The sequence below is a fragment of the Electrona antarctica genome (assembly GCF_951216825.1).
Source record: "Electrona antarctica genome assembly, chromosome: 13".
NCBI classification, from domain to species: domain Eukaryota; kingdom Metazoa; phylum Chordata; class Actinopteri; order Myctophiformes; family Myctophidae; genus Electrona; species Electrona antarctica.
Window position 1 is genome coordinate 45,771,670 of NC_136794.1, and position 22,134 is coordinate 45,793,803.

A 22,134-nucleotide genomic window follows, 5' to 3' on the forward strand; every position below is an offset into this window, starting at 1 on the left:
CACCTTACTGTAGTAGGCATCGCTGTCAGGCACCTTACTGTAGTAGGCATCGCTGTCAGACACCTTACTGTAGTAGGCATCGCTGTCAGACACCTTACTGTAGTAGGCATCGCTGTCAGACACCTTACTGTAGTAGGCATCGCTGTCAGACACCTTACTGTAGTAGGCATCGCTGTCAGGCACCTTACTGTAGTAGGCATCGCTGTCAGGCACCTTACTGTAGTAGGCATCGCTGTCAGGCACCTTACTGTAGTAGGCATCGCTGTCAGGCACCTTACTGTAGTAGGCATCGCTGTCAGGCACCTTACTGTAGTAGGCATCGCTGTCAGGCACCTTACTGTAGTAGGCATCGCTGTCAGGCACCTTACTGTAGTAGGCATCGCTGTCAGGCACAAAGCTCTCTTCTCTCCGGATTTTTGACTTTTTGTGAGGGTTTTTTGGTGTTTGTTTTAACCCATTCTGGGCGGCAACCCCTTTTGGTGTTTTAAGCCTTGTGTTATACTAAGCTTGTAGCACGGCACCGAGTGCCGCGCTATGAGCTTGTAGGTCTGCTATTTATTTTTTTATCCTGAAAATGTGGCACGAATCTTTGAATATATATATTCTTTCAGAGCGAACGTTTTTAACTCAAATCTTTGTTTCTGGGGAGGTTCCTGGAACAACATATTTTCAGATGGGGGGGTCGGCGGCCAATTACATATATTTTTGGAGGTCCTTGACATGAAAATGTTTGAGAACGAGGATTTTGAAGACATTCTTTAAATCTCAACGTCGGGTCTAAATGAGTTAACTTAGCGCTACAGCGTTAGTATCAGATCTGCGAGTAAGCGAGAGGAAGCGGTACTGTAGATGAGCTACTTTTACTACTTTTGAATTTGAATCCTGAAAAGTAGCCGTTTTGGACATTATGAGGTTTCCACCGGACTGAGACGTAGAGCATGGCGCCCAGCACACACGCACGCAAGCACGCACGCACGCACGCACGCACGCAATGCAGACAGACACACACACACACGTGTCGTCCTCCTGAAAGGGGGACATGAGCAGCAACGGCGTACAGAAGCCCGCTCCCCCCCCCCCCCCCCCCTGGGGCTACAGAGAGAGAGAGAACAGCTCCCCCCCCCCCCACCCCCGGGGGCTACAGAGAGAGAGAGAGAGAGAACAGCTCCCAGTCTCCACAACGCTGGGTTTTTAGACCCTGTCATCAATCGCTCCCAGCCAGCCAACTGTCTCTCTGTCCCCCCCACCACCCCAGCCCCCCCCCCCCCCTCCCTTCCCCCCCTCCCCAAACTCCACTCCTCATTAATTATCCCACGGGAGTGTGAGGAAAAGTTCCAGAAATACACTCTCTCTCTGTCACACACACACACACACGCACGCACGCACGCACGCACGCACACACACACACACACACACACACACGGAGAGAGCGAGCGAACATCATGCAGCGTGTAAAGGTCAAACACTAGTAAAAGTTCTACTGGATGGATGTGTCAGGTGGGCTCATTTCCAGTCCCCCCCCTCCCTCCCTCCCGTCTCCCCCCTCCCCCAGTGGTGCTGTTCTTGATGGTGACACCATGGTGGGGGGGGTGAGGGGGGGGGGGGGGGGGGGCAGATCAATGACGTCTTCTTGTTCCTCATTACTTAGTCTTGGTAGCTTTTACTATACGGGAACCCCTTTTGGTGCTTTAAGCATTATGTTATACTTTAGCTATTGAAAAATAGCTAAAGTAAAAAATGTCTTCTAAATCCTGACGGTTTTCTAAAATACCTGTTTCTAGGCCTATATCACTCAATATTTCATGTCAAGGACTCCAAAAATTACATGTAATTGCCCGCCGACCCCATCTCAAAATATGTTGTTCCAGGGTCACCCCCAGAAGCAAAGATTTTAGTTAAAATCGGTCGCTCTGATAGAATATTCCAAGGTTTGCGCCACATTTTCACATTTTTTCACGAACAAAAATAGCAGATCTACAAGCTCATAGCGCTTGTAGATCTGCTATTTTTTGAAAAATTGTAAAAAAGTGGCACAAATCTTTGAATATATATTATTTCAGAGCGAACGTTTTCAACCCAAATCTTTGCTTCTAGGTGCGGGTCCCTAGAACAACATATTTTCAGATGGGTGTCGGAGGCCAATTACATATAATTTTTAGGGGTCCTTGACATGAAAATGTTTGAGAACCACTGAAATAGAAACATAGGGTTTTTCAGAAAACTGTCATGATTTAGAAGACATTTTGTAGAATCTGTTCTCAGGTATAAATGGGTTAATGGAATCATCATCATCACCTTTATTTATACTCGGAAATACAGTTGAGGGCAAGCCCTCATTTTCAACATAGCCGAGGTTACAATACTTAAAATACAGTCACAAGACAATACATCAAACAACTAATTATAAATCAGGATAAATTACAAAGGAACTTTATACAGAACAAACATCAGGAGCAATCACGGTAAAAAATGTTCTGGAGCATTCCTTTGAACTGACAGGCAGGGAGCTCAGTTTGAACTGACTGAAGGATGGCAGGGAGCTCAGTTTGAACTGACTGAAGGATGGCAGGGAGCTCAGTTGGGCCATTGACAGAAAAAGCTGGAATGGAACAGGCATCGGGGCTGTGTGATGTCCAGTCTGGAGTCCAGGCATCGGGGCTTTGTGATGTCCAGTCTGGAGTCCAGCGCTGCTCTAGGCCTGGCTCTGACAGGGAGCGATCGGGTGACCTACTGAATACTCCTCCTCGCATTAATCAGCGTCCTCATTTAGGTTTAGCTCTCAGCCTGGTGATCTATAACTCACAGAGATAGCAGTGTCTCATCGTGAGCCCAAATTAATTCTTTAGTGAATTGAGGGCTGCGATCTATTTATCATTTTCTTAGCGATTATGCTATTGATTACTTTTTCGGTTAACCCATTTTGGGCGGGAACCCCTTTTGGTGTTAGCATTATGTTATGCTTTAGCTATTGAAAAATAGCAGATCTACAAGCTGACATAAAGCTTGTAGGTCTGCTATTTTTGAAAAATCGAAGAACCACTGACAGCTTTTTCAGAAAACTGTCAGGATGTAGAAGACATTTTTAGAATCTGATCTCAGGTCAAAATGGGTTAATCGAATAATCTAGAAGCAGGTTTTTTACCAGCTGCTAAGCTGGTCATAGAATGGCTATGAAACTTAGCCGACCAGACCAACACCGCGTAGTCAATGATGAGTGGGTTGCCAAGTCCACTTATTTTCCTCACAGTTGCTTGGCTGGTTTTTGGAGGTTGGTTTAGCTTATTTCTGTCACGACAGTTGGCAACACTGGCAACCATACTGACGAGTACTTCTGATTGCTGATTGGCTGCCTTGTCTCCAGCAACAACCTGTCCTTTTAGTGTCCTAGAACAACATCCCATAGTCTGCTAGAACATCCCATAGTCTGCACGCCATGAAGAAAAGTCACAACTCTGTTATGTCCTAACACACGAATGTTAGGACATATAGGTCATACAAACATTTTCAGTCAAGATTTTATTTATGCATCCATGCATTAATTGAACCGCCCTTCCTGTCCTCTCTGCCCCAACCCCCCCCCCCCCCCCCCCCCCCCCCCCGCAGGCGGCCAACCCCGGCTGCGTCCTGGAGGACTTTGTGCGCTGGTACTCTCCGCGGGACTTCGTGGAGGAGGAGGTGGTGGACGAGAAGGGCGAGACGGCGGTGAAGGGCGAGCTCAGCGGCAGGATGAAGATCCCGGGGAACATGTGGGTGGAGGCCTGGGAGACGTCCCGGGCCGTGCCGGCGCGGCGCCAGAGGCGCCTGTTCGACGACACCAAGGAGGCAGAGAAGGTGAGGCTAGGGGAGTTAGACTATAGTGGTTCTCTTAACACTTTGACCTCTATTAACGAGTTTCCCCGAGTTAATTAATAATTTGTAGAACACTTTCCCTGCGACTCGCGAGTTGCCCGAGTTGTGTTTTCATTGTTTAATCCACGTTTTTAATCCGTTTTAAGTCATACGGGCAATCCACCGGATAGAAGATGTGAGACGCCTTTTGATGACGTCATCGCAAAAACGAATTTGCCGGAGGAACAAGCCGTGCGCCGAGCGGGCTGTTGTTGTGATCGCCGCTATGGAATATTTGTCAACACTACAACAAGCCATTACACCGTTTTAACAAATGTACTGCTTCTGACGGAAGGTTCCGCCACTGATATCAAACCAGGTCGCTGATTTATTTATTTATTTATTTTTCTTTATTTTAATTTGTTTTGCTTAGCCTTTCCTTCGTTAGCGATCCTAGACCGGATTGCGCAACCGCGCTGCCGTTCACTTCCCATTTTGCAGGCTGACTAAAAAGCTGAATAACTCGAAATCTACGGAGCTCTCCATGGTTTGGATAAAACGCGCGATGTTCGGAGGTCTTTGCTGATTGTCCGGTGGTCTAGATGGAAACATTGGCGCTTTCTATAGAGCAAGGATGGCTTCATTTTAGCTCGCTAGCATTGACGCTATTTATTTAGCATCTAAGATGGCCGCCCAAACAGGATGTGAGTCCAGCGTGTGTTAAAGTACAAACGGCTCGGCAGGCTGCGGTTGGCTCTGCGTCCACCAGGAGGCAGCATATGGGTTAAAGGCCCCTTTTCCACCGCGGTTAAACCGGTTCCGTTCTGGTTTTCCTGCGTTTCTATAGCGCTTTAACCCATTTTGACCTGAGATCAGATTCTAAAAATGTCTAAAAATGTCTTCTACATCCTGACAGTTTTCTGAAAAAGCTATGTTTCTATGTCAGTCGTTCTTCGATTTTTCAAAAATAGCAGATCTACAAGCTCGTAGCGCACCACTCGGTGGCGCGCTATGAGCTTGTAGATCTGCTATTTTTCAATAGCTAAAGCATAACATAATGCTAACACCAAAAGGGGTTCCCGCCCAGAATGGGTTAATCCAAAGTGCTTTACATAGATTGTGCATTTCAACCCATTCACACAACGATGGCGGAGGAAACCATGCAAGGCACCAACCAGCACATCGGGAGAAATGTGTGTTTCAGAGTCTTGCTCATGGACACTTCGACACTCTGGGGAGAACCTTGGTATCAAACTGGCAACCTCACGGTTCCCATCCGGCCGCTCTACCCCTGAGTCACTGGAAATGAATTGATTCAGAACCCCAAAAGTTGGTTCGGAAAAAGTGTGCATGTTGGAAGATAGATATCCGATGTAAACGGTGGCAAAACCAAGCTAAAGTGAGGGGCGCTTTGTGTTGCCACAAATTTACGGCATATTTGGCTGACATTTGACCTAATTTCTCCTTTCATTGTCAACGGCAAAATATTGAGACGTGTGGGGACAAAAGCTGTATATAGGAGGGGCTAGTGCCCCTCAAAAAAAGAAAAGCAAGTCTAACTGCCTTTTGACGATTGAATTTTCCGGACTCTTTGACCAGTCATTCAACACATGGAATCAAACCTGCGGCACCTAATTACAATGGTGCTTTAAACTGGTCGAAATGCTAATACAGGAAAAAAATAAAAAATAGCAGTCTCAAAACGCCTTGCATAAAGTCTTGTCCAAGCCCCCCTTGCACCGCCCTGGAGGACCCACGGGGGTCCCCAGACCCCACTTTGAGAACCACTGACGTCCCGAGCATCCCAGGCCTGTATGCATGCGTGTCCAAACCGTAAACCACGTGAACCCCAGCATCTCTCTCTTCTGGACATCATAGGTGGGACATTCAGTGAAAACTAGAACAGCCGCAAAGATCACACCGTGTCACACATTAAGGTTAAGTTGTTGTCCATTATCCTCTGCTCTCTGTTCTGCATCATGGCCGCATTAGCTCTCAGCATTACTATCCATGGTTATGAAGTGCTTTAAATCAATTTGGGCGGGAACCCCTTTTGGTGTTTTAAAGCATTATGTTATACTGTTGCAAAATAGCAGATCTACAAGCTCATAGCGCGGCACCAAGTACGAGCTTGTAGGTCTGCTATTTTTTTTGAAAATGTGTGTGCCTCAAATCTTTGAATATATATATATTATTACAGAGTGAACATTTTAACTCAAATCTTTGCTTCTGGGGAGGGTCCCTGGAACAACATATGTTCAGATGTGGGGGTCGGAGGCATAATTACTTGACATGAAATATTGAGCCCCACTGATACAGAAACATACAGAAGACATTTTTTTAATTTCGAATTCAGGCGTAAATGGGTTAAATCAATTTGATTTGAGAGGATTTGAGCCCCACTTACTACCCCCCCCCCCCCCCCGCCCCCCTCAGGCCGTCAGTTCCAGCCAGATCTGCTCGGCTTTTGTGTATAAAATGCCATGTTTCTAAAAATGCCTGCTCGGGGAGTTGTGTGGATTCACTGGAGAGAACACTCATTAAGCATTGGGTTGGAGACGGAGTGGTGCTTGGCTTACTGGGAGAGGAGAACACCACATGGAGCACAGAATGTTGGCCTGGTGTCTCAGGGAGAACCACTCTGTGTAGGTTTGGCCTGGTGTCTCAGGGAGAACCACTCTGTGTAGGTTTGGCCTGGTGTCTCAGGGAGAACCACTCTGTGTAGGTTTGGCCTGGTGTCTCAGGGAGAACCACTCGGTGTAGGTTTGGCCTGGTGTCTCAGGGAGAACCACTCTGTGTAGGTTTGGCCTGGTGTCTCAGGGAGAACCACTCTGTGTAGGTTTGGCCTGGTGTCTCAGGGAGAACCACTCTGTGTAGGTTTGGCCTGGTGTCTCAGGGAGAATCACTCGGTGTAGGTTTGGCCTGGTGTCTCAGGGAGAACCACTCTGTGTAGGTTTGGCCTGGTGTCTCAGGGAGAACCACTCTGTGTAGGTTTGGCCTGGTGTCTCAGGGAGAACCACTCTGTGTAGGTTTGGCCTGGTGTCTCAGGGAGAACCACTCTGTGTAGGTTTGGCCTGGTGTCTCAGGGAGAACCACTCTGTGTAGGTTTGGCCTGGTGTCTCAGGGAGAATCACTCGGTGTAGGTTTGGCCTGGTGTCTCAGGGAGAATCACTTGGTGTAGAAAATGTGTGTAAAATGTCTTCACAATCCTGACAGTTTTCTGAAAAAACGTATGTTTCTATATCAGTGGTGCCCAATATTTCATGTCAAGGACCCCAAAAACTATATGTAATATGCCTCCGCCCCCCCATCTGAAAATATGTTGTTCCAGGGACCTCCCCAGAAGCAAAGATTTGAGTTAAAATGTTCACTCCGTAATAATATATATTCAAAGATTTGAGGCACATTTTCACGATTTTTCAAAAATAGCAGACCTACAAGCTCATAGCTCAAGCTATGAGCTTGTAGATCTGCTATTTTCCAGTAGAGTGAGACACAGCTAGGCGACTGACTGGTAAGCAGTGTTGATTTTGTCGACTAAAACTAAAGACGAAAAATGTTCGTCGACTGCCTTTGGGTGAAAGTAGGCAAAAACGGGCATTAATGCCAAATGCATTTTCCCGGTTAATTCCCTGATTGCGGGATGTTATCGGTCCTCTGTGGACATTTACCGGAAAAACAATTTACTGAAGATGTGTGTACCTCTGTCTGCTGCCATCTACATGGAATCTACTCCCCTGACTCAACAAAGACAGAAGACGGAAACTGAATGAAAACTAAGCTATGATGACTGCATATGGCAGCCTGCTTGGCCAGGGGTAGCTATGATGACTGCATATGGCAGCCTGCTTGGCCAGGGGTAGCTATGATGACTGCATATGGCAGCCTGCTTGGCCAGGGGTATTGAGAAACTAGAAAAAAGTATATATATATATAATTTTTGGAACAGTGGAGCCATGTCTGGGTGGCTGGCTGGGCCGTGGAATTAAAGGCCTGAGCTGTAAGCCTCTGATGCTTACATTTCAAACGAAATCAACTCTTCTTTCTCGAGTACTTGCTATTATTTCCGTTGTCCACCGTCGAAAACAGCGGAAGAAGGAAGTCGGGCGAGGTTCTTTTCTCTGGCAGTTCAAAGGCTCCCTCCTCTTAACCCATTCTGGGCGGGAAGAACCCCTTTTGGTGTTTTAAAGCATTATGTTATGCTTTAGCTATTGAAAAATAGCAGATCTACAAGCTCATAGCGCGGCACCGAGTGCCGCGCTACGAGCTTGTAGGTCTGCTATTTTAGAAAAATCGTGAAAATGTGGCACAAATCTTTGAATATATATTCTTTCAGAGCCAACTTTTTAACTCAAATCTTTGCTTCTGAGAGGTTCCTGGAACAACATATTTTCAGATGGGGGTCGGCAGGCAATTACATATATTTGTTGGGATCCTTGACATGAAATATTGAGCACCACTGATACAGAAACATGAGGTATTTCAGAAAACTGTCGACGAATTTAGAAGACTTATTTAAGGCCTAAATAGCTTAAGTGTGAAAGCACATATTAAAGTTCTACATGCAGCATTACATGAACCTGCATTCTCCTCCCTGCTACTGGCAGGAAAGCGCTGATATGGCCCTGCGCCCAGGTGGTGCCAACAGCAATCTGCCCACCCGGCCCTGTCTCAGCCTATCGCGGTGCAGCGAGCTGTGTTAACTGGGTCAGAACACAAGGTGTCCCTGACAAGGGTCCCTGCACCCCCCTCGCTCCCCCCACTCGGAGAGCCACCCCCCACCTCCCCTCTTGGTCGAGTTTAAACAGAGTTCAGGGGGACCTTGGGCCAGCCTTGAAAGTCTCCGTCCCACTACTTCTACACCCACTCCCACCACCACCACCACCCACTCCCACCACCACCCACTCCCACCACCAGCCTCGTCCTTCAGCTGTCTGCCAGCCCGTGCCACACAGCCCCTCTCTCTCTTTGGGGAAACTCCAGGTGCAAAGGATTTCGTTTGGAATTAATTTGCCGGTTTAATTTCTCCCTCCATCCACCCCTCCCTCCCTCCCCCCTCCCTCCCCCCCCTTCCCCCCCCCCCCATCCCTCCTCCCTTCCCTGCTCCAGTAAAGTTGTCCTCGGAGATGACAGAGAGCTCATATATTCACGCCCGCTCTGATTGCGAGTCAAGATCAAAGCTAGGAGGAGGTCACCTGGCAACAAGAGTGTTTCCTTTTCCCCGTCGTGTACTCTGTACTGTACTAGCCTTGTGTGTTTTTCCTTCTCTGCGAGGAGATGAAGTGCCTGGAGGGTTCTGCTGGTTATTAGGGGACGGTGGAATCAGATCAGGCTCCCCCTCCAAAATCTCATCACCCACCCACCCACCTACCTACCTCCCCCCCCAAACCAACCCGCCATCCATCCATCGCCCCCCCACTCCTGCAATAACAAATGACCCTCCACCACCCTTCTCCTTCTCCTCCGTATAAAGAGGCTCCATTAAAATGAAAGCTGTAGCCCCTGCATGCCTGCCTTGGCTACAATTGCGTTTATCCCATTTTGGGCGGGAACCCCTTTTGGTGTTAGCATTATGTTATGCTTTAGCTATTGAAAAATAGCAGATCTACAAGCTCATAGCGCGCCACCGAGTGGCGCGCTACGAGCTTGTAGGTCTGCTATTTTTGAAAAATCGAAGAACCACTGACATAGAAACATAGCTTTTTCAGATAACTGTCCGGATGTAGAAGACATTTTTAGAATCTGATCTCAGGTCAAAATGGGTTATGCAGTGTGCCCCCCCCCCCCCCCCATAGAAAGGAGGAGGGGGGAAGGAAAGAAAATGGGAGTGAATGAACCACTTACTCAAAAGAGCGATGCCTTTTTGAAGTGTCAAGTACCTTGCTTGGGTTCATGACAGCTCCTGCGATCATACAGTAATAGGAGTAAGATTGGGGGGGAGGTGTGTGGGGGGGGGGGGGGGGGGGGGGAGACAGACAGCACAACTGGTAGGGGAAAAAAAGGGAAAAGGTTCTACTGTATATGTTTTGGGTCTCCTGGGCGGGAACCACCTTTTGGTGTTTTAAGCATTTTGTTATACTTTAGCTATTGAACGAGCTTGTAGGTGGCAGCGGTGGCCGAACGGATAGCGGCGCGGTCTAGATACCGGAAGGTTCCCAGTTCGAATCAGCCGTCCGACACGTTAAAAGTACCACCGCTGAAATGCCCTTGAACAAGGCATCAACCACTACGATGAAATGTGTTCTATGAGCAGGGCCTGGCTGGAAACAAGTTCTTGAGCTTAGCCCAGATACCCTGGGTAAATATAGATTTCATTTCATTTCATTTCTGTTATTTTTGAAAAATCGCGCAAATCTTTGAATATTATATTCTTTCAGAGAAAACCTTTTTAACTCAAATATTTGCTTCTAGAGGGTCCCTGGAACAACATATGTTCAGATGGGGGGTCCGCGGCAAAATACATATTTTTTCGGGGTCCTTGACATGAAATAGTTTGAGAATCACTGATATAGAAACAGAAAACTGTCAGGATTTAGAAGACATTTGAAGAATCTGGTCTCAGATCTAAACGGGTTAAATCTCTTCTGTTTGCTCCTCTCGGGTTCTGGTTTGGGTCTTAACACATTTTGGGCGGGAACCCCTTTTGGTGTTAGCATTATGTTATGCTTTGGCTATTGAAAAATAGCAGATCTACAAGCTCTGCTATTTTTGAAAAATCGAAGAATGACTGACATAGAAACATAGCTTTTTCAGAAAACTGTCAGGATATAGAAGACATTTTTAGAATCTGATCTCAGGTCAAAATGGATTAAATCTCTTCTGTTTGCTCCTCTCAGGTTCTGGTTTGGGTCTTAAATCTCTTCTGTTTGCTCCTCTCAGGTTCTGGTTTGGGTCTTAAATCTCTTCTGTTTGCTCCTCTCAGGTTCTGGTTTGGGTCTTAAAGGTTCTGTTTGCTCCTCTCAGGTTCTGGTTTGGGTCTTAAAGGTTCTGTTTGCTCCTCTCAGGTTCTGGTTTGGGTCTTAAATCTCTTCTGTTTGCTCCTCTCAGGTTCTGGTTTGGGTCTTAAAGGTTCTGTTTGCTCCTCTCAGGTTCTGGTTTGGGTCTTAAAGGTTCTGTTTGCTCCTCTCAGGTTCTGGTGTGGGTCTTAAAGGTTCTGTTTGCTCCTCTCAGGTTCTGGTTTGGGTCTTAAAGGTTCTGTTTGCTCCTCTCAGGTTCTGGTTTGGGTCTTAAAGGTTCTGTTTGCTCCTCTCAGGTTCTGGTTTGGGTCTTAAAGGTTCTGTTTGCTCCTCTCAGGTTCTGGTCTGGGTCTTAAAGCTGTTCTGTTTGCTCCTCTCAGGTTCTGGTTTGGGTCTTAAAGGTTCTGTTTGCTCCTCTCAGGTTCTGGTTTGGGTCTTAAAGGTTCTGTTTGCTCCTCTCAGGTTCTGGTTTAGGTCTTAAAGGTTCTGTTTGCTCCTCTCAGGTTCTGGTTTGGGTCTTAAAGGTTCTGTTTGCTCCTCTCAGGTTCTGGTTTGGGTCTTAAAGGTTCTGTTTGCTCCTCTCAGGTTCTGGTTTGGGTCTTAAAGGTTCTGTTTGCTCCTCTCAGGTTCTGGTCTGGGTCTTAAAGGTTCTGTTTGCTCCTCTCAGGTTCTGGTTTGGGTCTTAAAGATGTTCTGTTTGCTCCTCTCAGGTTCTGGTGTGGGTCTTAAATCTCTTCTGTTTGCTCCTCTCAGGTTCTGGTTTGGGTCTTAAAGGTTCTGTTTGCTCCTCTCAGGTTCTGGTTTGGGTCTTAAAGGTTCTGTTTGCTCCTCTCAGGTTCTGGTCTGGGTCTTAAAGGTTATGTTTGCTCCTCTCAGGTTCTGGTTTGTGTCTTAAAGCTGTTCTGTTTGCTCCTCTCAGGTTCTGGTTTGGGTCTTAAATCTCTTCTGTTTGCTCCTCTCAGGTTCTGGTTTGGGTCTTAAAGGTTCTGTTTGCTCCTCTCAGGTTCTGGTTTGGGTCTTAAAGGTTCTGTTTGCTCCTCTCAGGTTCTGGTGTGGGTCTTAAAGGTTCTGTTTGCTCCTCTCAGGTTCTGGTTTGGGTCTTAAAGGTTCTGTTTGCTCCTCTCAGGTTCTGGTTTGGGTCTTAAAGGTTCTGTTTGCTCCTCTCAGGTTCTGGTTTGGGTCTTAAAGGTTATGTTTGCTCCTCTCAGGTTCTGGTGTGGGTCTTAAAGGTTCTGTTTGCTCCTCTCAGGTTCTGGTTTGGGTCTTAAAGGTTCTGTTTGCTCCTCTCAGGTTCTGGTGTGGGTCTTAAAGGTTCTGTTTGCTCCTCTCGGGTTCTGGTTTGGGTCTTAAATCTCTTCTGTTTGCTCCTCTCAGGTTCTGGTTTGGGTCTTAAAGGTTCTGTTTGCTCCTCTCAGGTTCTGGTTTGGGTCTTAAAGGTTCTGTTTGCTCCTCTCAGGTTCTGCACTACTTGGCCGTTCAGAAGCCAGCAGATCTGACCCGTCATCTCCTGCCCTGCATCCTCCATGCTGGGATCCTCAAAGTGAAGGAGGAGGGTGAGTGGGAGTTGTTTTGTCTTTTGCATTTTGATGTTTTGATATTGTTTGTTTTATGTTTGAGGGTAAAAAGGGTAGGCATTATTCTAAGCTATACGGCTTCAGCATACACTACAGCTTCTTTTTATTTTTTTGGTCCATGTGTTGAACAAATATCTTCAAAAATAGCAGATGTACAAGCTTTCAGTGCGGCACAAAGGGAGCTTGTAGATCTGCTATTTATTTATTTTTATCGTGAAAATGTGGCGCAAATCTTTGAAAATATATTCTTTCAGAGCGAACGTTTTTACTCAAATCGTTGCTTCCGGGTGCGTTCCTGAAACAACATATTTTCAGATGGGGGTCGGCGGCCAAATACATATAATTCTGTGGGTCCTTGACCTGAAATATTGAGAACCACTGATACAGAAACATGAGGTTTTTCAGAAAACTGTCATGATTTAGAAGACATTTTTTAAATTTCGATGTCAGGTCTAAATGGGTTAAGAGCAGTGGTTCTCAAAGTGGGGTCCAGAGACGCCCAGGGGTCCTTGAGGGGCTTCCAGGGGGGTCCCCAGTGGGGTCCGGGGACGCCCAGGGGTCCTTGAGGGGCTTCCAGGGGGGTCCCCAGTGGGGTCCGGGGACGCCCAGGGGTCCTTGAGGGGCTTCCAGGGGGGTCCCCAGTGGGGTACGGGGACCATAGAGTATATAAAAGGATAGAGACTGCACTGGCGCGAAGCTCCGCCCCCCCAGCTATTCATGTCAGTGGAAGTTGCTCAGTGGCGTTTTGAAGCACCCGGAAGACTGCCGGAAGTACCGTCTCAGAACGTCTACTTCCGCATTTGACCACCAAATTTTGGTGGTCCAATGCGGAAGTGCAACCGAGCGCTCAATGTTAAAGCCCAGCTGCACGGGGTTTCCCGGTCATGAATCCACGGGTCCGCCTGTAGTCCCTCCTCCTACCACTAGGGCCGAGCGCCTCAACGTTGAATAGCCTCACTGGCCCCTTGACGGGGACGCCCAGGGGTCCCCAGCTAAATTGTGATTGCTTTAATTGGTTCACTTAAGTTTATACTAGGCCTATAGGTTCACCTTGATTGTCCTGCTCAGTACCTTTTTGAGACAACGTGTCCTTCAGTGATTTGTACAGAACGTGTTTGTCATCTCTGTAAAGACGACCAGAAAAAACAAAACAATCCCTTTTGTATTTACATCAGTGGTTCCCAAACTTTTTCATGTCAAGGACCCCCAAATTGACATGCATATTACGCCAGGGCTCCACCGGACGCGTTGCGTCTCCGTCGCGTCGCGTCAAAAAACGCACCGGTTCAATTTTAATGCACGCGTCGCGTCTCCGTCAACGCGGGCAGTGGAGCCACCCTTCATTGATTAAAAAGGGAACATTCCCTGACGGTGACGGAGACGCGACGCTGACGCGCCCGGTGGAGCCCGGCCGTTAGACTGCAGACCCCCATTTCATGGCATATCTAGTAAAACAAATCAATGTTAATTTAACTCTGAAACTTTACAAATGGAACCAAATGTACTCTCAGAGTTACAGACCCATAAGGGTCCATTTGTTTCCATTTGTACACTCTCAGAGTTACAGACCCATAAGGGTCCATTTGTTTCCATTTGTACACTCTCAGAGTTACAGACCCATAAGGGTCCATTTGGTTCCATTTGTACACTCTCAGAGTTACAGACCCATAAGGGTCCATTTGGTTCCCAACTATCCTTTAGCTGCAGGGGGACCCCCTGGAACTCCCTGAAGGACCCCTGGGGGTCCCCCTGGAACTCCCTGAAGGACCCCTGGGGGTCCCCGGACCCCCTCTTTGGGAAGCAGTGATTTACATCCCTCCTCTGAACTGTTTATCCCTCCCTGAGCCCAGCATGTATTTAGTATTATGCTGGCACTTGTTTTGCTTCCATTGAGCGAGCCGCCATGCTCCATCTGTCCCTCTGTCCCTCCCACAGAGCGGCAGGGATCTCCTCCACCTAACTGGAGAGCAGAAATGAGCAATTTGATTTGCAAAAATATGTCATTGTATAATTCATGAAATGTAAGTTATGACAAACATGACTTATTGCTGTATAAATAATTGCTGGCACTGCATCTGTCGAGATGTCACATATTGTTGAGCTGGAGTTGTTGAACCTGGGCTTCACCAGGGTGTCAACTGTTGTCGTGATTATGGGCTGCATGTTAACCCATTTTCACCGGAGCCCGATGCTACAAATGTCTTGTCGTTCTCAATCATTTTCATGTCAAGGACCCACAAAATATAATGTAATTGGCCGCCGACCCCCCCATCTGAAAATATGTTGTTCCGGGGACCCCCCCAGAATCAAAGATTTGAGTGAAAAACTTTGAATATATATTCAAAGATTTGCCCGAGATTTTCACGATTTTTCAAAAATAGCAGACCTACAAGCTCGTAGCGCGGCACTCGGTGCCGCGCTACGAGCTTGTAGATCTGCTATTTTTCAATAGCTAAAGTATAACATAATGCTAACACCAAAAGGGGTTCCCGTCCAGAATGGGTTAATATAGCACTGCAGTCGGGCAGAACCCTCTTATTTCCATATTCTAAGTTTTTGTTATTTTTTTTCATGGGGCGCTAGCAAAAAATAGTTAAGGAGTGTGATTGACAGAGGGACAAAGGAATGCTTATACCTTATATTTGCACGCATTGGACCTCGTACCTGATGGCATTAGCCGATACTCTGGGTATAGTATATGGGAGGGTCAGACACAATTGTCTTAACCTGCCCAATGGTGGCCTGCTCAGAGATGACCTTGGGGGTGATGGGAGGTGTAGACATACCCATGATCTTCCCTGACATTTTGACTAATCTATACTTCTATAAATAAATACAAAAAAAAATTGTATTGAGTACAATTGATACTAATGATGCTATTTCTCCCACTGTTCTTGTCCTGGACTACTTATTTATCTCCATGCGTCCGTCCTCCCTCTGCTGTGGTGGGTTTTCCAGTGGCGGGGGAAGACATCGAGTCTGTGAAGAAGGCCATCCAGCAGGCCACCTCTCATGCCAGCAAGCTGCTACGTCACCCAAGTCCAGACTTCAAGAAGCTGGAGGTGAGTGAAGGAGGACTGCATGGGGCTTTGAGAAGTTTGAGGAGAACCACTGGCATTATTGCGAACGCAGTGATTGCGAACGCAGTGATTGCGAACGCAGTGATTGCGAACGCAGTGAGCATTTACTATGAGACCCAGCAGATCACGTCTGTGTGTCTGTGTGTGTGTGTGTCTGTGTGTGTGTGTCACGCTGTAACACCACCCGCCCACCACCAGAGGGCGCAGCTGTATCACACACAAAAACACACACACACATGCACGCACGCACACACACACGCACGCACGCACGCACGCACACACACACACACAAAAAACTTAACTTAAAAAAAAACGTAACTTAAAAAAAAAACTTAAAAAGGAAAAACGCACACACACAAAAAACTTAACTTAAAAAAAAACTTAACTTAAAAAAAAACTTAACTTAAAAAAAAAACTTAAAATGGAAAAACGCACACACACAAAAAACTTAACTTAAAAAAAAACTTAACTTAAAAAAAAAACTTAAAAAGGAAAAACGCACACACACAAAAAACTTAACTTAAAAAAAAACTTAACTTAAAAAAACCTAAAAAAGAAACACGCACGCACGCACACATACACACAATTTTTTTTTGAAAAAACATTTAATTTAAAAAAACTTAACTTAAAAAAAACCTTAAAAAGTACGTAATTTATTCTAATTGTTGTTATTGCAATTTACGAGCTGCGTTCGCTTCCCGCGTTTGCGCGTCTTACTTGTACTGTAGGCTTCAAGTGGTTTGTTCTTCAAACCATCCCACACAGCGGACTCCTGTCCTGCCGCTGTGCACTGTGTACTATGCGGTTAAGAATGGACGGCAAACGTGTAAATTCTTCTTTTAAGCCATTTTGGGCAGGAACCCCTTTTGGTGTTTTAAACATTAAAACACCTGCTCCGGCCTAGGCAGGAGCCTATCTCCTGTTTCTGTAGCGTGAAGCAGCTTGATGTACAAGGACATCCCCTGGACATGACGCTAGTATGTCGCAGGGACTTACTCCCAATCCAACCCTTGATGCTGAGTGCCAAGCAGGGAGGCACTGGGTCCCGTTTTTCAGTCTTTCGTATAACCTGAAGTAAAAGTCGGACTCGACAAAACACACCTTTGTGCAAGTAGAACATGACCTGGCCTTGTCCAACGGATAAGTGTTTCTGAGACCCTAGTGTGTCAACCCCTGTGAAATCCATTGAAGGTGTGATTTTTTTATTTTTTTTTAACTTTGTTTTTATTTCAGTTTAGGCAACTTCACAGAATTAAAAGCATAAATTTTTCTTACAACTGCTCTTTTTTCTTTTTTTTCACAACATCAGCTGTTTCATACTTTCACAGAATATATATATATATTATACACACACAAACAACTTCACATACATTTACAAGTATTCACAATAAAACAAGGAAATAAAATACTACAAGTATTCACCATAAAACAAGGAAATAAAATACAAGTAGCGAGACAAAAACAACAGAGCGTCGACAACAATGGGAAGTGAACAAAACCGAGAACAGACATGACTGGAGACAGAGGAAAGAGTATGAGCACATCAGAAGGTCTGGGGAGAAGTGTATTCAGTGAGTCGTTACTCGAGATTCCGAAACCTGCTACCTCATTAGTAGAGGCAGTACAGGACTCCATCTTTTACTAAATATGTTTGGTTGAAGCCTCAGGGCATAAGTAATTTGTTCCATCTGGTAAATGTCCCATATTTCTTCCACCCACATACTGTATGTTGGCGGGGCTGGTTTTAGCCATTTAATTGTAATGCATTTGATGGCCGCTGTAAGCAGCACATGCAATAAATATATTTTGGCTCTACCCTCCAGACCTTCCGGCAAGATTCCTAACAACATTACTATGGGATCCTCCGGAATGTTTTGACCGAAAACTTATTTTAATGCTTCAGATACCTCTCTCCAGAATGGTCTCAATTTGGGGCATGTCCAGAATATATGAGCATGATTCCCAATATGTGCTCCACAGTCCCTCCAGCATCTATTCGAGTGATTTGGACCCATTTTGGCCACTATTTGAGGCGTCCTGAAAAATCTAGATATTACTTTCCATTTAAATTCTCTCCATGTATTGGAGTTGGTTACCAGGTGCGCTTCACTACATACCTCCTCCCACGTATCCGTTGTTACTTCTATACCTAATTCAGCCTCCCATTTCTCTTTTATATACAGTATTATTCGGGCAAAGGTCCAAGAAGACTTGGTAGAATTCCTTGATTACCTTGCCATCACCAAATTCAAATTTGAGCGAAGGTGTGATTTGATGGTCTGTATGTCTGTCTGTCTATCTTGTCCGTCTGTCTGTCTGTGTCTGTCTGATATTCTTTCTCCTCGCTTGACAGGATGTGATAAGCCAGCTGATGGGGGTGGAGACTGTCATCGCCCGCGCCCGCTCGCTCAAGGCCAAGTTCGGCATCGGCAAGGGAGAGAGAGGAGACGAGGAGGAGGACCTAGAGAAGTAAGTATACCAGGCCTGGGCCGGCGTAGTGGTCCAGGCACCTTGGCTGGTAATCCAGGATGACAGTGTGTCGCGGTTCGAGTCCCGATCCCGGTGGACTTTACTGTGTGTCTCCCCCCCCATCTCTCTCCCCGTTTCCTGCCTACCTACTATACATATATCAATAAAGACAAAAAAGCAAAAAAATATATCTTAACCCATTTAGACCTGAGGACGATTCTACAAATGTCTTCTAAATCATGACAGTTGTCAGAAAAACCCCATGTTTCCATGTCAGTGGTTCTGTAATAGGCCACCGACCCCCATCTGAAAACATGTTGTTCCAGAGACTCCCCAGAAGCAAAGATTTGAGTTAAAAACGTTTGCTCTGAAAGAATATAAATTCAAAGATTTGTGCCACATTTTGTGTCACGATTTAAAAAAAATAGCAGACCTACAAGCTCGTAGCGCGCCACTCGGTGCCACGCTATGAGCTTGTAGATCTGCTATTTTATAGCTGAAGTACAACATAATGCTTAAAACACCAAAAGGGGTTACCGGCCAAAATGGGTTTTAAAAAAAACAGAATCCCAGAAGTGGTTAAGAAAATCGCCCACACGCCCCCTATTTCTGTTTTATCTAATTTTTATTTAATTATTTTGTACAAACTGAACCTTGACCGTACAGAATCAATAGCTCCCCAAGAAGATACCCCAGAGAATTGGACAGATGTAGCAGCATGAGTAGAGGTGTAGAGACCCCTTGACTGTCTCATGTTTTATGTATCGGTGAGCAGTGGGGGGGGCAGCAGTCGTTCTTCAACTCGCACCAGTCTGAAATCACAAAGCTCACGAGGAGGGTGAACTTTCAACTCAATTTGACTCGGTGGAGGTTTTTTCGGGTTTTTTTAACATTAGCTCCTGTATAAGATGTCAGCTTCTTTTATTTTATTATTTATTTTACGCAGCGAGGCCTGCCTCCCCGTGGCAGACATATTGTATTCATCTCTCCTCTACAACGTCCTCCGCCCAATCCTCCTACCCCTCTCTCTCTCTCTCTCTCTCTCTCTCTCTCTCTCTCTCTCTGTGTATCTCTGTATCTGTCTCTGTCTCTCTCTGTCTCTCTCTCTCTCTCTCTCTCTCTCTCTCTCTCTCTCTCTCTCTCTCTCTCTCTCTCTCTCTCTCTGTCTCTCTCTCTCGCTCTCTCCCTCTCTCTCTCTCTCTCTCTCTCTCTCTCTCTCTCTCTCTCTCTCTCTCTCTCTCCCCTCTCCCTCTCCCTCTCCCTCTCCCTCTCCCTCTCCCTCCCTCTCTCTCTCTCCCTCTCCCTCTCCCTCTCCCTCTCCCTCTCCCTCTCCCTCTCCCTCTCCCTCTCCCTCTCTCTCTCTCTCTCTCTCTCTCTCTCCCTCTCCCTCTCCCTCTCTCTCTCTCTCTCTCTCTCTCTCTCCCCCACCAACCTGTCTGTCTCTTTATTAATATCAGCGGGTTCTTGCTCTCATTTCATCAGACAACGCCTCTCTCCTCTCCTCTCCTCTCCTCTCCTCTCCTCTCCTCTCCTCTCCTCTCCTCTCCTCTCCTCTCCTCTCCTCTCCTCTCCTCTCCTCTCCTCTCCTCCTTCGGGAGCTGGCACACCGAGGAGACCAGCTAATAAATCGCTGCTGTCTCCATATTCTAACTTTATAATTATTATTATGTATTTGTTCTGTGAATGAATAGCCCTTATACCTGATCATCCTACAAAAGTAGATCCACAAGCTCGAGGCTTTTTCTTTTAGCTATAGTCAATCTGTTACCTTTGCTTATTTTGAATTTGTATCCTGAAAAGTTAACAGACATATGAGGTTTCCAGGCAAACGGACAGAAGTGTGAGAAGTCGTGTGCGTGTGGGCACCTATAGCCTTTTATTAAAGTCCAGTTTCTGCTATTTTTTTGGCGAGAATATTTCGTTGTAGACAGAAACACTAGCGCACCTTTTAGAGCTCTGAGGGACCTCGGTCAACTAAGTATAAGGTTCAACATTCACCCTTTACTGTTTGGACTGTTTTTATATATATATATATATATATATATATATATATATATATATATATATATGTATATATATATATATATATATATATATACATACACACTGTATCAGAAAACTCTTGGGATTTAGAACAATGGTTTAGAACATTGGTTCTCAAACCCGGACCCGCCTTGAGAACCACTGCTTTAGAAAGACAGGAACATCAGGGCCTGTGAGGACGCACGCACGCACCCACGCACGCACGCACCCACGCACGCACGCACGCACGCACGCACGCACGCACGCACGCACGCACGCACGCACGCACGCGCGCACGCACGCACGCACGCTGGCCTCATTAAGAGGACACCCAGGGCTGGCCCTGGAGCGCCTGGTGTCCCTGCTCAGGTGCTCTGTCAGGGGGGGGAGCGGGGTGGGGGTGGCGGTGTGATGTACACCGTCTCCCACAACCAAATTCCCCATGCAATTATACATCATTAAAATGTCCGAAAATACTGTGTGTGTGTGTGTGTGTGTGTGTGTGTGTGTGTGTGTGTGTGTGTGTGTGTGTGTGTGTGTGTGTGTGTGTGTGTGTGTGTGTGTGTGTGTGTGTGTGTGTGTGTGTGTGTGTGTGTGTGTGTGTGTGTGTGTGTGTGTGTGTGTGTGTGTGTGTGTGTGTGTGTGTGTGTGTGTGTGTGTGTGTGTGTGTGTGTGTGTGTGTGTGTGTGTGTGTGTGTGTGTGTGTGTGTGTGTGTGTGTGTGTGTGTGTGTGTGTGTGTGTGTGTGTGTGTGTGCGCACAGTAGGCGGTGCAAAGCGGCACTGACCGGATTATGCCCGGAGGTATACTGACATTATAGATATGACGGAGTAGCCTGGCCCAGCCGGTGTGCTTTCTGGTCTAGAGGGGTGGAGTAGCCTGGCCCAACCGGTGTGCTTTCTGGTCTAGAGGGGTGGAGTAGCTTGGCCCAGTCTGTGTGCTTTCTGGTCTAGAGGGGTGGAGTAGCTTAGCCCAGCTGGTGTGCTTTCTGGTCTAGAGGGGTGGAGTAGCTTGGCCCAGCCGGTGTGCTTTCTGGTCTAGAGGGGTGGAGTAGCTTGGCCCAGCCGGTGTGCTTTCTGGTCTAGAGGGGTGGAGTAGCTTGGCCCAGCCAGTGTGCTTTCTGGTCTAGAGGGGTGGAGTAGCCTGGCCCAGCCGGTGTGCTTTCTGGTCTAGAGGGGTGGAGTAGCTTGGCCCAGCCGGTGTGCTTTCTGGTCAAGAGGGGTGGAGTAGCCTGGCCCAGCCGGTGTGCTTTACCCTCAACAGGTAAAGTTTTGAATAATGGTTAATTTGGTTAAAAGCTATAAGGTAAGCTCTCTGCACAACTACAGTATGGCTTCTTTAAATTTTACCTCTCTTATGAAATGCAAGAAATAAATAATCCTTTTTCAGCCATTCCAGTTTTGACTGGAAAAGCAGACTGCAAAATGCACTAATGGGTTTTGAAGGGGACCCATTATGCTCATCTCCAGCTATTGTATTTTTGTATTCAGGGGCTCCACTAGAGTAGCTTTGCATTATTCACAGTTGGGGGAAAAAAAACAAATCCTTATTTATCGCATTTAGATATACTGACTAAACTTAGACTATACTGCATAAATGCAGCCGCTCATTTCAGCCTTTGTCTAAAACATACATGGGCACCTGGCGGCCCGGGGGCCACATGCGGCCCCCACCATCACTCAATGCAGCCCTCAACATTGATATATTATTGATTTCAGTATTAAAATGTTAGTCTTTTTTATGTCCAATGTATGTGTATTTAGTTACTTTTCAGAATTCCAATTAAAAAATAGCAAAACATTATTCAGGATTTCAATTCAAATATAGCAAAAATAGCCGATCTACAAGCTCAAAACGTGTTGCAGTGTGACGCGTTTTGAGCTTGTAGATCAGCTATTTTTGCTACAACAGTAATATGCAATGTGGCCCTTTTGGAGTGAGGGTGGAAATATATTGGCCCTCGCCATCGTCAAAGTTGCCCACCCCTGGTCTAAAACAAGCGGTTTGTCGCTTGGGGAATTGAATTGTTCCTGGTCCGATCCCCAGCTCCTCCTGGCTGCCTGATCAAAGTGTCCTTGAGCAAGACACTGAACCCCAAACTGCTCCCGATGAGCAGGTTGGTGCCTGCCATGGTTTATTTTCCCTTTGCTGTCGGACGGTGTGGCACGAAGTTATGCGCTGTGAGCTTGTACATCTGATATTTTTG

General features: G+C 46.4%; 1 protein-coding gene across 1 annotated transcript in view; it reads left to right on the forward strand.

Annotated features, from left to right (window-relative positions):
- Positions 1-22,134, forward strand: part of rab3gap1 (RAB3 GTPase activating protein subunit 1) — a 113,625-nt gene that overhangs the window by 79,647 nt on the left and 11,844 nt on the right. Inside the window, exons 15-18 of the mRNA XM_079518658.1 lie at positions 3,604-3,831; positions 12,241-12,337; positions 15,317-15,420; positions 17,792-17,907. Of these exons, the coding sequence (XP_079374784.1) occupies positions 3,604-3,831; positions 12,241-12,337; positions 15,317-15,420; positions 17,792-17,907 (545 nt within the window). The remainder of the gene's footprint in view (positions 1-3,603; positions 3,832-12,240; positions 12,338-15,316; positions 15,421-17,791; positions 17,908-22,134) is intronic.